General features: G+C 43.6%; 1 protein-coding gene across 1 annotated transcript; it reads right to left on the bottom strand.

Moving 5' to 3' along the window:
* Positions 1-1,992: 1,992 nt before the first annotated feature.
* Positions 1,993-10,332, bottom strand: LOC122431443. The gene is given in 4 exon segments (XM_043452747.1): positions 1,993-2,059; positions 3,251-5,007; positions 5,009-6,580; positions 10,261-10,332. Coding segments are annotated over 4 exon segments (3,468 nt in total).
* Between the last annotated feature and the right edge of the window lie 2,433 nt (positions 10,333-12,765).

The following is a 12,765-nucleotide window of genomic DNA, read 5'->3' as shown; positions in this document are numbered from 1 at the left end:
CATGCAGATACAAGGGACGGAAGCAGCCTCAGGAACAGCATGAAGCTCCTCCTTCCTCTCCGTGAAGAGTCAGCGAATCACAGGATTTCTAACACAAGACCTAACAGCTTTATTGGTATCCCTCCTGTGCACACACACTGCCCCCCACCCAACCATGGGATGCCCTGTAATGAAGCCAGTTGGAGTTGACTGTGTTCATCACTTCCCGACTCCAAGTTCATTGTCTCTACATTATTAGCTTGAAATGAGTTTTGATGGGATAAATACACCAAATACACCATGGAACCTGGCAAAGGCTACAGATCAGTCCACCCTCCCGTCTCCCCAAGAGCCAGTCTCAACATTTTTACCAGCATGCTATTGAATCACAAACCAAGTACCCATGGTCACTGTGAAGCAATCTTGTATCAGAGGTTGGTGACCGTGTCTCTCTTAGATTTCCTCTGTCTTACATCCTCCAAGTCAGTTGCCAGAAACCTCTTTTTCAAAAACATTACCTTTACGATTTTCCTAGCTCAGTCAGTATTCACTTCCTTGTGCTACATGCTTTTTTTCAACATCTTTAAATTCTCAGTAGCAGTTTGGTGCTGTTTTGGGATTCATGATGGCTATTTATATTACCTTCCCATTTAGAAGCATGTATTTGTCTAAATCAATGTCATTTTTTTTTCTCTTTGAAGTTGACCTTGCTAATATCATCCCATAATCTGAATATTGTTTCCTATCTTATTATTCACTGATTTTAAGACTTCACTGAACAACTAATCCATGTGATATTATTTCTTGCCACTTTATTTTAGTCAAATTTAAAAGAAAGATTGTAGGAGACAGAAACATTAACTTCACACAGTGTTTACTCATCTCTCCATTATCAAATTTTGTTTTAACTTCATTTCAAGTCAAAATTATAGTGAAGTAAATAGCTTGTTTTAAAGTCATAAAATGTATTTCCCCCTTTGGACACAAATATTTTAGCTCATTAAAAATGGAATTGTGAATTTGAGTTCTTTAGCCTAGAAAAGAGAAGTCACACTTTACAAAGTAAACTGGGTATAAATTCAACCTATAGAGCTAAAAACAATATTTCAGGAGATATTCTTGCCAAATATTCCACTGGTTACAAAGAGTGGTTTAAATTTCCTTTCTTTGTGTGTTACTTGAATGGTTTAGATTCTTTGATTGCATAAAGCAGATATTAACTTGAGACAACTGTATTTAAAAGGATAGATTATTATAAGGATACAGAGATTTGTCACAGCAGATAAGTCAAGAAATTTTAGAAAGTGTAGTTGTTATGCCCGATGTCCAAATCCCTGAGCGGGAAGAGAGAAGGCTTCCAAGACAATGCAACTTGCAGGAAGGGAAGTTTATTACTGACTCGAGCCAGGACTCTCCACCCGCAACCAACGCAGTGGTGCGAGCCAGAGAACCCCGAGCCCAAGCTGTTACACAAATTTATAGGGTGAGAAGCGGATTGGCTATACGTTTGCAAAGCAATTTCATTGGTCAATACTTTCGTGCGTGCCAGCCTTTCCTGGGGGTTTCTGCCCCGTTCCTAATTTCCTAATTGGCAACCAGCGGTCAGTATTAAGTGAAAGCTAATTGGTCCTAATTGGCTAATTGGTTGTATCCAGGTGGCCTGATAATCTTACCAAGTAGGAAGGCCTACTCCTAATCTAAGCTGCGTTACCTCTGCTCGCCTCACATTCCCCCCTGTCTGTTGTTCAAGTAGAGGAATCTTCCTCTTTTCCATCCTGGGCCACTGACACTATAAGTGGACCCAGGAGGGTGAAAATTAAGGTAGTCAGCCAGGGGGAGTGTTGAAAACAAGAACCAAACCATCTCTGCTGGGCTTCCCGTTCTCTCTTTCTAATCAAGACCACCTCAGACAAGGAAGTCAAAGACTTCTCTAAATGACTGATTGATTCTCTTCATCTACAGCAGCTCATAGGGAGGAAAGCCCTTGGCCTTGTAGAGATAGTAAAGCTTGGTTCACCCATATCTGAGGTACTTGGCCCTGCGGGTTGCGCCACACTTGGGGCTACCAAATCTCTGTTTCCTATGTCCCATTCCCGGGGCCCATCACAAGAGGTTACACAGCTTCAGCTCCTGCCATAATCAGCAGGAGAATTAGGAGACCTCCCAGCGGACAAGTTTCAGTTTCAAAGGATTTGATGGGTGAGGACTCGCCTTCCATTCTTCTTGCGCTTTTTCCTGTTCTTCCGGTGTGGCTTGCCGCACGTGATTGCAGTGAACCCAGGGTCCAATCCCGTCGACTTTGACAGCAGTAGGAGTGGTAAGGAGAACAACATAAGGGCCTTTCCATCTAGGTTCTAATGCTTTAGATTGGTGCTGTTTTACCCAAACCCAATCACCTGGGCCAATATCATGTGAGGGGATGGCCCCCTTATTTTGACCCTCGTGTATCTCTTGAATCAATTTCCAAACATGGTTATGTACTTTACTTAATGCCATCAGAGTTTGCTGGAATTGTCCCAAAGTAGGGGGTGGCAGGCATTTTCCTTTAAAAATAGGACACACAGGAGGGGGTCTTCCATACAGAATCTCAAAAGGGGTAAAATTCAGCTTATAAGGGGTGTTACGCGCCCGAAAGAGTGCAAAGGGAAGGAGGGTCACCCAGTCCCCGCCAGTCTCTATTGCCAACTTCGTCAAAGTTTCTTTTAGAGTCTGATTCATTCTCTCAACCTGTCCTGAGCTCTGGGGATTATATTCACAATGTAACTTCTATTTCTTCCCCAGAGCTCGGGCCAGCCCTTGTACAATCTGGCTCACAAAGGCAGGTCTGTTATCAGAGCCCATAGTCATCGGCAGCCCATACCTAGGCACTATTTCCTCTAAGATCTTTTTAGCAATCACTGTTGCTGTCTCTCCCTTAGTGGGGAGGGCTTCTACCCACCCTGAGAAGGTATCTACCAGAACCAACAGATAGCGATACCCGTACTTACCTGGCCTTACCTCAGTGAAATCTATCTCCCAGTGTTGCCCTGGCTTTTCCCCTCGGTACCTTGTTCCTGTGTGCTGCTTCTTCTCTGCCCTCATCAGCTGGCATGCTTTGCAAGCCTGAATTATCTCTCGTACAGTTGCATTTTGTTTAGGGAACCTCAGGCAGGCCGTCTGGAGAAGTGTTAGGGTCTTTTTTTCTCCCAAGTTTGTAGTTATGTGCAGGTGTTCACACAGGTGACGACCCAGGGTGGCAGGCAATATCAGGTTGTTGTTTTGGTCTCAGTACCATCCATCTTTGTCATCCTTCTGAAGGGTGGTATCCTCATTGATCCAGGCGAGATCAGGGAGGGAATATTCGGGAACTGGTGGCAAAGTCCCCATACCAGGAGGTGGAAGTCCCACGGCTAATATGGGGACGGTGTAGTCCCGGCTAGCCGCTTCTCGAGCGGCCGCATCAGTGGCACAATTGTCCCGTGCCTTAGGGTCTTCTCCTTTCTGGTGACCGGGGACATGCACTATTGCTACTGCCCAGGGCAGTTGGACGGCTTCCAGGAGCCTGTGAATCTCTGGCAAATTTTTTACCTCCTTTCCCTCAGCTGTCTGAAATCCCCTTTCTTGGTATATAGGACCTTGAATATGCGCAGTGCCGAAAGCATATCAGCTGTCAATAAAAATGGTAACTCTCTTCTCTTTGGCTTGCTCCAGAGCCTGCATTAGGGCAATCAATTCTGCTCTTTGTGCAGAAGTGTTTGGGGGAAGTGTCTCAGCCCATATTGTCTGTCCTGAGTCATCAACTATAGCGGCTCCCGCTTTCCTTTGCCCGTCTTTTACATAGCTACTCCCATCCATGAACCATACTAGCTCACTGTTGTCTAGGGGTACATCAGTTAAGTCTTTTCGTGCTGCCAGGGCCTCAGCCAGTATCTCGCTGCAATCATGGAGAGGGCGGTCTTTCTCTGGGTTGGGTAAGAGCGTGGCCGGATTCAGGAAGCAAGGGGTCTGAAAATGCACCCGTGGGGCATTGAGCAGCAAAGCCTGGTAATGTATCAAGCAGGCATTGGAGATCCACTTACCCGGTGGCTGCTTCAAAACCCCTTCAATGGCGTGGTTGGTGTGAACCAGGAGTTGCTGTCCATACGTCAACTTGTCAGTGTCGCGGACGAGGAGGGCAGTGGCTGCGATGATGCGAAGGCAAGGGGGCCACCCAGTGGCCAACGGGTCTAATCGCTTCGAAAGGTATGCCACCGGCCGTTTCCATGGTCCCCATTGTTGGGTCAAGACCCCCTTTCCTATTCCTTGCTTTTCATCTACAAACAGCTGGAATGGCTTATTTGGGTTAGGCAGGGCAAGGGCTGGGGCTTCTAGTAGGGCCTGTCTGAGTGTCTGGAAAGCCTGTTTCATTGGCTCAGTCCAAGTCCAGTTTGGGGTCTCTTTACTTCCCTCATACAAGGGCCGGGCCTTCTCAGCAAACCCCATGATCCACAGTCTGCAATATCCAACAGTCCCCAGAAACTCTCTCACCTGGCGGGGGGTCTTGGGCTCTGGTATCTGCAATATCATTTCCTTCATGGCCTGAGTTAGCCACCTTTTCCCCTGCCTGATCTTATACCCCAAATAGGTGACCTCTTGCCGGGCTATTTGTGCCTTCTTTGGGCTAGCGCGATACCCCAAGATGCCTAGGGTCTGTAAGAGGTCCCTAGTGGCATGGTTGCATGCCTCCTCGGTGGTTCCAGCCAACATAAGGTTGTCTACATATTGTAGCAGGATGACCTCTGGGTGGCAAGTCTGATATTCGTAGAGGTCCTCACTCAGAGCCTCATTAAACAAGGTAGGGGAGTTCTTGAATCCCTGTGGGAGGCGGGTCCAAGTTAATTGTATTACCGGTTGGCCTTCCCCCTCGGTCCACTCAAAAGCAAATATCTCCTGGCTCTGGGCCGCCAGGGGTAGGCTGAAAAAGGCATCTTTCAAGTCCAACACAGTATACCAAGTGTACTCAGGTAGCAAATTGCTCAAGAGGGTATAAGGGTTAGGGACATAACCCTTATATGGGATGTATGTCACTCACCCGTTTGTTGACTTCTTGCAGGTCTTGGACAGGTCTGTAATCTGTCCCCCCTGGCTTCTTCACCGGCAGTAAGGGTGTGTTCCAAGGGGATTGGCACCGCTTGAGAATTCCGGCATCCATGAGACGTCGAGTGTGGGAAGTGATCCGCCACCGAACTTCCTGGCTCATGGGGTACTGTCTCACCCTCACAGGAGTTGCCCCAGCCTTTAGCCCGATGACGACCAGATGTCTCTGTTTGGCTAGTCCCATTCCTGCCGTTTCTGCCCAGGCCAATGGGTATTTATGGACCCACGGTTGTACATCTAGTGCTATAGTCTCTGAAGGCTTTGGTGCAAAAAGTCTGTATTCATCTCTTAAGGCTAGGGATAAGACATGTATCGGCTGTCCAAGTCCATTCGTGGCCGTCATTCTCCCAGGGTCAAAATGAATCTGAGCATTAACTTTAGTCAACAAGTCTCTTCCAAGTAGAGGGGCTGGGCATTCTGGTATCACCAAAAACGAATGGGACACCTGGTGGGTCCCCAGATCTACTTTTCGTTCTGTGGTCCAATAATATCTTTTTGTCCCTGTGGCTCCTTGCACCAAGCTGGTTTTCTTAGACATTGGTCCCAGTTTTTTATTTAAAACAGAGTGTTGGGCACTAGTATCTACCATGAAGCCAACAGGTTTCCCCTCCACATGTATGGTTACCCAGGACTCGGGGAGGGGTGCCGAGTCTTGACTCCCCCAGTCACTGTCTTCCCCCACATATAGAACTCGAGTTCTAGGGGAGATTTTCTTTCTCTGGGTCATTCCTCTCCTCAGGTCCCTCTTAGGGCACTTGTTTTTCCAGTGCTCCTGTTCTTTGCAGTAGATGCACTGATCTTTCTTTAGGGCCTGCCTTTTTGGTTTCTGTTTTTCTCCCGTCCAGGGGTCTCGAGGTTCCCTCAATTCTGTTCCGGCTTTTATCCACGCAAAAAGAATCTGGGCTAGCTCCCTCTAGTTCTTCCAGTTTTCCCTCGTTTTATATTCTCTATCTTCCTTCCTGATATTCTCAGCTAATTCTCTTTCCTCCCGTCGAATTCGTTCTTCCCTTTCTTCTGGAGTCTCCCTATTATTAAATACCTTTTCAGCTGCTTTCAATAAATCCTGTATCATCTGTTCTCCCAATCTCTCTATCTTTTGTAATTTCTTCCTAATATCTGGGGCTGTCTGATTTACAAACGCTAACAGAACTGCAGCACGTGACTCCTCAGCCTGGGGATCCATAGGTGTATATTGCCTGAAAGCTTCCATTAGCCTTTCTAGGAAGGCTGCCGGGCTCTCAGTGGGCTCTTGCCTTACTAAATTTACCTTTGCCAAATTTGTCGGCTTTCTTGCTGCGGCCCACAGGCCAGCCATCAGAGTCTGGCGGTACACTCAGAGATGTTCCCTACCTTCCCCTCCCTCAAAATCCCAGTTAGGCCGCAACAGAGGAAACCCCTCGTCCACTAGATGAGGCTGGGCGGTTGGCCTCCCGTTGGCCCCTGGGACCCGTTTCCGCACTTCTGCCAGAATTCGCTCCCACAACAGCTGCTGACAATCGTAGTGAAAGGAGAGTTTCACCTGGTTGGGCTCTAGTTACTGAGGCTCACTTATTGTAGGGCCTTCAGAGTCCGCCAGAGTGTAGCCCTGGCCGGGACTCATCAATTGCCCCCACAACCGCTCGCCTGTTCACTGAAACTCCTGAAAAGAGTAGGACAATGCCGGCACACACACAAACACGGACTAACACGGAGAGCCGAAGACAAACACATGGACAGACAAACATTGGCCGACAACACAGTGCTGGGTTTTCGGGCCCCCTGACCAGACTCAGGATCAGGAGAGGAACTCTCCTTCCCACAGAGCCGGCTGCCTTCCAGCGCGCTCACTGCCCTCGGCCTTACGCCAGCTGGAGAAAGCTTTCTCCTGTGCCAGATACCTTCCTGCTTCACAGCAGGGCCCCGGAATTACTCTGGACTTCCTGTGCCAGATACCTTCCTGCTTTACAGCAGGGCCCCAGAATTACTCTGGACTTCCTGTCCTGCCTGAGACAATGCCGGCACACACACAAACATGGAGAGCCAAAGACAAACACACGGACAGAGACAACACAGTGCTGGGTTTTCGGGCCCCCTGAGTTTTCCTGAGCACCGGTGCTATTATCTATCCTTCCCCTCTGTCCTGGAAGTGTTCTCTTCCCCCGGTAAAGAGATCCCAGACGAGCCCCCAAATGTTATGCCCGATGTCCGAATCCCTGAGCGGGAAGAGAGAAGGCTTCCAAGACAATGCAACTTGCAGGAAGGGAAGTTTATTACTGACTCGAGCCAGGACTCTCCACCCGCAACCAACGCAGTGGTGCGAGTCAGAGAGCCCCGAGCCCAAGCTGTTACACAAATTTATAGGGTGAGAAGCGGATTGGTGACACGTTTGCAAAGCAATTTCATTGGTCAATACTTTCGTGCGTGCCAGCCTTTCCTGGGGGTTTCTGCCCCGTTCCTAATTTCCTAATTGGCAACCAGCGGTCAGTATTAAGTGAAAGCTAATTGGTCCTAATTGGCTAATTGGTTGTATCCAGGTGGCCTGATAATCTTACCAAGTAGGAAGGCCTACTCCTAATCTAAGCTGCGTTACTTCTGCTCGCCTCACATAGTTAGCTTGCATTATTGTTTGCTTTTTAGTTGCTCAGTAGAGTTAGACTCTTTGGGGGCCCCATAAACTGTAGCTCTCCAGGTTCCTCTGTCCATGTGATTTCCCAGGCAAGAATACTAGAGAGGGTTGTCATTTCCTTCTCCAGGGAATATTCCCAATTCAGGGATTGAACACACGTCTGATGAATTGTCAGACAGATTCTTCACCACTGAGTCACCCAGAAAGCCACTCATCTACATTAAACAGATTAAACTCAGAAATGGGATGCTAAATGAAAATCCGGAAGAATTCTTTTTCTACTTCTCATTTCTCTTCTTCTCAGATACTCTTACTGTCTCTCTGTAGACCAGTTTTCCTGCTCCTTAGCTCCAACTGTCAGTGATTACTTCTTTTTTTTTTTTTTCATTTATTTTTATTAATTGCAGGCTAATTACTTTACACTATTGTAGTGGGTTTTGTCATACATTGACATGAATCAGCCATGGATTTACATGTATTCCCCATCCCTATCTCCCCTCCCACCTCCCTCTCTACCCACTCCCTCTGGGTCTTCCCAGTGCACCAGCCCTGAGCACTTGTCTCATGCATCCAACCTGGGCTGGTGATCTGTTTCACCCTAGATAATATACATGTTTCAATGCTGTTCTCTCAAAACATCCCACCCTCGCCTTCTCCCACAGAGTCCAAAAGTCTGTTCTATACATCTGTGTCTCTTTTTCTGTCTTGAATATAGGGTTATCATTACCATCTTTCTAAATTCCATATATATGTGTTAGTATGCTGTAATGTTCTTTATCTTTCTGGCTTACTTCACTCTGTATAATGGGCTCCAGTTTCATCCATCTCATTAGAAGTGATTCAAATGAATTCTTTTTAATGGCTGAGTAATATTCCATGGTGTATATGTACCACAGCTTCCTTATCCATTCGTCTGCTGATGGGCACCTAGGTTGCTTCCATGTCCTGGCTATTATAAACAGTGCTGCGATGAACATTGGGGTGCATGTGTCTCTTTCAGATCTGGTTTCCTTGGTGTGTATGCCCCTCATATGGCAGTTCTATTTCCAGTTTTTTTAAGAAATCTCCACACTGTTTTCCGTAGCAGCTGTACTAATTTGCATTCCCACCAACAATGTAACACCATACACAAAAATAAACTCAAAATGGATTAAAGATCTAAATGTAAGACCAGAAACTATAAAACTCCTAGAGGAGAACAGAGGCAAAACACTCTCCAACATAAATCACAGCAGGATCCTCTATGACCCACCTCCCAGAATATTGGAAATAAAAGCAAAACTAAACAAATGGGACCTAATGCAACTTAAAAGCTTTTGCACAACAAAGGAAACTATAAGCAAGGTGAAAAGACAGCCCTCAGATTGGGAGAAAATAATAGCAAACGAAGAAACAGACAAAGGATTAATCTCAAAAATATACAAGCAACTCTTGCAGCTCAATTCCAGAAAAATAAATGACCCAATCAAAAAATGGGCCAAAGAACTAAACAGACATTTCTCCAAAGAAGACATAGGGATGGCTAACAAGCACATGAAAAGATGCTCAACATCACTCATCATCAGAGAAATGCAAATCAAAACCACAATGAGGTACCATTACACGCCAGTCAGGATGGCTGCTATCCAAAAGTCTACAAGCAATAAATGCTGGAGAGGGTGTGGAGAAAAGGGAACCCTCTTACAGTGATTACTTCTTCACAACTCCTGCTAAATTTCCTCTGCTCAAGACACAAGCCCAGCCTGAGACTGAAAACTTTAGTCTCATTTCCAAATTTTCTATGAAAGGACCCTGACTCCATTTATACCTCGTATCTAATTCTATAATACAAACATAACCAATAGGGACAGTATTTACTTTCTGTACTGCATGATGGATTACTACAAACTTAGAGGCTTATTAATACAGTAATGAGTATTTATTATCTAATAGTTTCTGTGGGTTGGGATTTAAAGCATAGCTTAATTGGGTTCTCACAAGGCTGTAATCAAGGTGTTGTCTGGACTGCATTCTTTTTTCCTTTTTTCCTTCTTTTTGTTTTTATTGAATTATAGGTGATTTATAGTGTTGTGCTAGCTTCAGGCATATAGAAAAGTGATCCAGTTTTATATATATATATATATATGTGTGTGTGTGTGTGTATAAAATGGTGGTTTAGTTGCTAAGTCATGTCTGATTCTTGTGACCCAATGGACTGTAACCTGCCAGGCTCCTCTGTCCATGTGATTCTCCAGTAAAAATATAACTACAGACAAAGAGACAAAACCTGAATTAAGGGTCAGGAAATTGCCTATGATTTCAGTCTCCATTGAGAAATAAAGTATCTGGAGTATTAAAACATCCCGGAGGATATAAGAACAAAAGTATTTCATTTACCAGTACATTGAATGAGTCACTATTAAAGGTAGTTGGGAGATGCTTTGATATAAGTCACTGAGAGTGGGAAGATAACACCTCTAAGAGGAGTGTTATTCAGGCTGAACAGCATCTGAATTAGATTTACTCTGATACTTTTGCTTTACCACACAGACATGAGTGCACACATATACGAACACACATACTAGGTGCTGAATCACAGAGGAGAGGCTGTATGCCCCACGAGCAGTCTCCATCATGCTCTCTCTCTGTACCATGCGGGTCCTCTCCTGGAAATAAAAGCTACTCCAGTATTAAACTGATGTTAGTTTCATGTTACCTTTTCTTCTCAAAACAGCCATAGCCTCACTTACATATGATGCACGTGTGTGCTCACTCAGTCGTGTCCAACTCTGTGCGACCCCATGGACTGTAGCCAGCCAGGCTCCTCTGTCCGTGGAGTTTCCCAGGCAAGAATACTGGAGTGGGCTACCATTTCCTACTTCAGGGTATCTTCCCGACCCAGGGGTCAAACTCATGTTTCTTGTGTCCCCTGCATCTCCTGCTTTGGCAGTCAGATTCTTCACCAGTGAGCCACCTGGAAACTCTCAAAAGCTTTATAACACTGCTACTATTAACATATAGTAATAGCAATTACATATTACTACTGTAATTACATATTAATAATAATTACATATTTCCTCTGTAATTGCATAGTACTGTAATATTACATAGTGCTACTGCTGGAAATAATATGACAAGAACAACAATAATTTTAAAAGAATTCTTTTCCTCATTACCTCTCATAATATCCTTCCCTCCTAGGGACTGTTCTGGTTTTAATCGCCAAATCTTGTGCCTAGAAACCTTTCAGTACCTGGCTAACCAGGAATATTCATTACCCTAACTTAAACAAAAGTACCTTCTCATGGTAGCTAGATATCTGGAATACCAGTAATACCTCAAAAGTCTTTCTATATTCACATTACCATCATTGAATTAGGTTTTATATAATTATAACCATGTAATACTATGATAGAGACAAGTAGTATTATGATGATACTCCCTTTTTCATATTGCTATTTGGTCTTCTTAAATGTAATAATTTGTATTTATTTCCATTTGTATAATTTGCTATTCACATAGGCTTATTTTGTTTAAAATGCTGTATTATTCCATTAAATCACTGTTTTTAATGAAGACCTCTTTTCCATATTCCTTTTCTTTTTTCCCAAACTGACACATTTTTGGGCTTTAAGTCACCAGACTTCACTTTCTTAAGCACATTGTTCTTTCCTCAGAAAAAGTGCGAAAAAAAGATATCGCTGATTCCTTCCATTAAAAAAAAAAAATTGAGTCATACCCTACCTTCATACTGAGTGTATATTTTTACTTGGCATAGTTTTCAAGGTTGACGAATATTTGCGTTCAGAATTTTGAAGATAATTCTCTCTTAGAATTCATAGTTGCCACTGAGAAACCTGAAATTTTGTAATTCTTACCTTATGTATATGGTATTTCCCCCCTCTCTTTAGATGTTAAGATCTTCCTTTTGTCACAGACACTAGGAAATTTTATGATAATTGACCTTGGGGTAGACTTTTTTATTTGGTTATATCAAGCAGTCTGTAGTCCTGTGAACTTTAGCTCCAGAAATTTTCTTGGCTAATTCTTTTTATTTATATTATCTGTCTATTCTTCCTGGTATTTTTTTTTTTTTTATCAGACACAGTTCTAAGATCTGATTCTGAAGTACATTTTATTTCATATTTGTTAATTTTGTGTCTTCTGTTCTACTTTCTCAAACTTATTACATTTAATTAGCCTAGTTTTTGCAATATTTTCATTTCCAAGAGTTCTTTCTTCTTTTCTGGTTTTTATTTTCATAGTACTTTTTCCATAGTATTTAAAAAATATTGCATGCATCAACCCCTCTTTATGAGGAGAGTAATTATTTATATAATTTTTTGCTTGATTATTTAAAAGATTTATCTCTTTCTTCAAGACTAAATTATCATTTTTCTACGTTTTTTCTCTGCCTTTTATTTTGAGATCTTTCTTCAACTGTCAGGTGGGCTTTAACTCTCTCTTCTTATATGAGAAGGAGTTACTAAAATATTAGTTTGAAAGCCCTTTGTTTACTGGTGGACAAAAAACTGGGAGCTGGATCCAGTAGTTAGGTGGACAGCCGGCTCTTTTGCTGTGTTACTCTTCCAAAATACGAATGTGTGCATGTTGTCTCTCTGGATCTTCACTTTATCTGGAGATGATCCTTCCAGTAGGTTTCCCAGGGAAGGATTTGTCAGCCTCTGCTGATGTTCAGGCTCCAGCCAGAGGCTCCCTGAGCAAATGCTTATTTTCCTTCCTTGTTTTAAGCTCTGTACATCTCCTGCACCTTTTCCTATTACTGCTGGTTTTGAATCTTGGACATCTGGATGGATTTTTTAAGAAGTAAGCATAAAAGTCCTGCTTGTAAAATAGACATCTGACTGCTGGTTTATTGCTTTTTTTTTTTTTTTAAAACTCATCCTCCCAACCACCTCCCCTCTGGCCACCACTTGTTTCTCTGTAATATAACTCTGTTTCTGACATTTGTTATTTGTTTTGTTTTGTTTTTTTTTTTTTTAGATTTTACACATGAGTGAAGTCATATGGCATTTGTATTTCTCTGTCTGATTTATTTCACTTAGCATAAAACTCTCCAGTTCCAT

Source organism: Cervus canadensis, chromosome 29 (assembly GCF_019320065.1).
Source record: "Cervus canadensis isolate Bull #8, Minnesota chromosome 29, ASM1932006v1, whole genome shotgun sequence".
Taxonomy (NCBI): domain Eukaryota; kingdom Metazoa; phylum Chordata; class Mammalia; order Artiodactyla; family Cervidae; genus Cervus; species Cervus canadensis.
The sequence above is the reverse complement of the archived record's forward strand: the minus strand, read 5'-3'. Positions and strand labels throughout refer to the sequence as shown.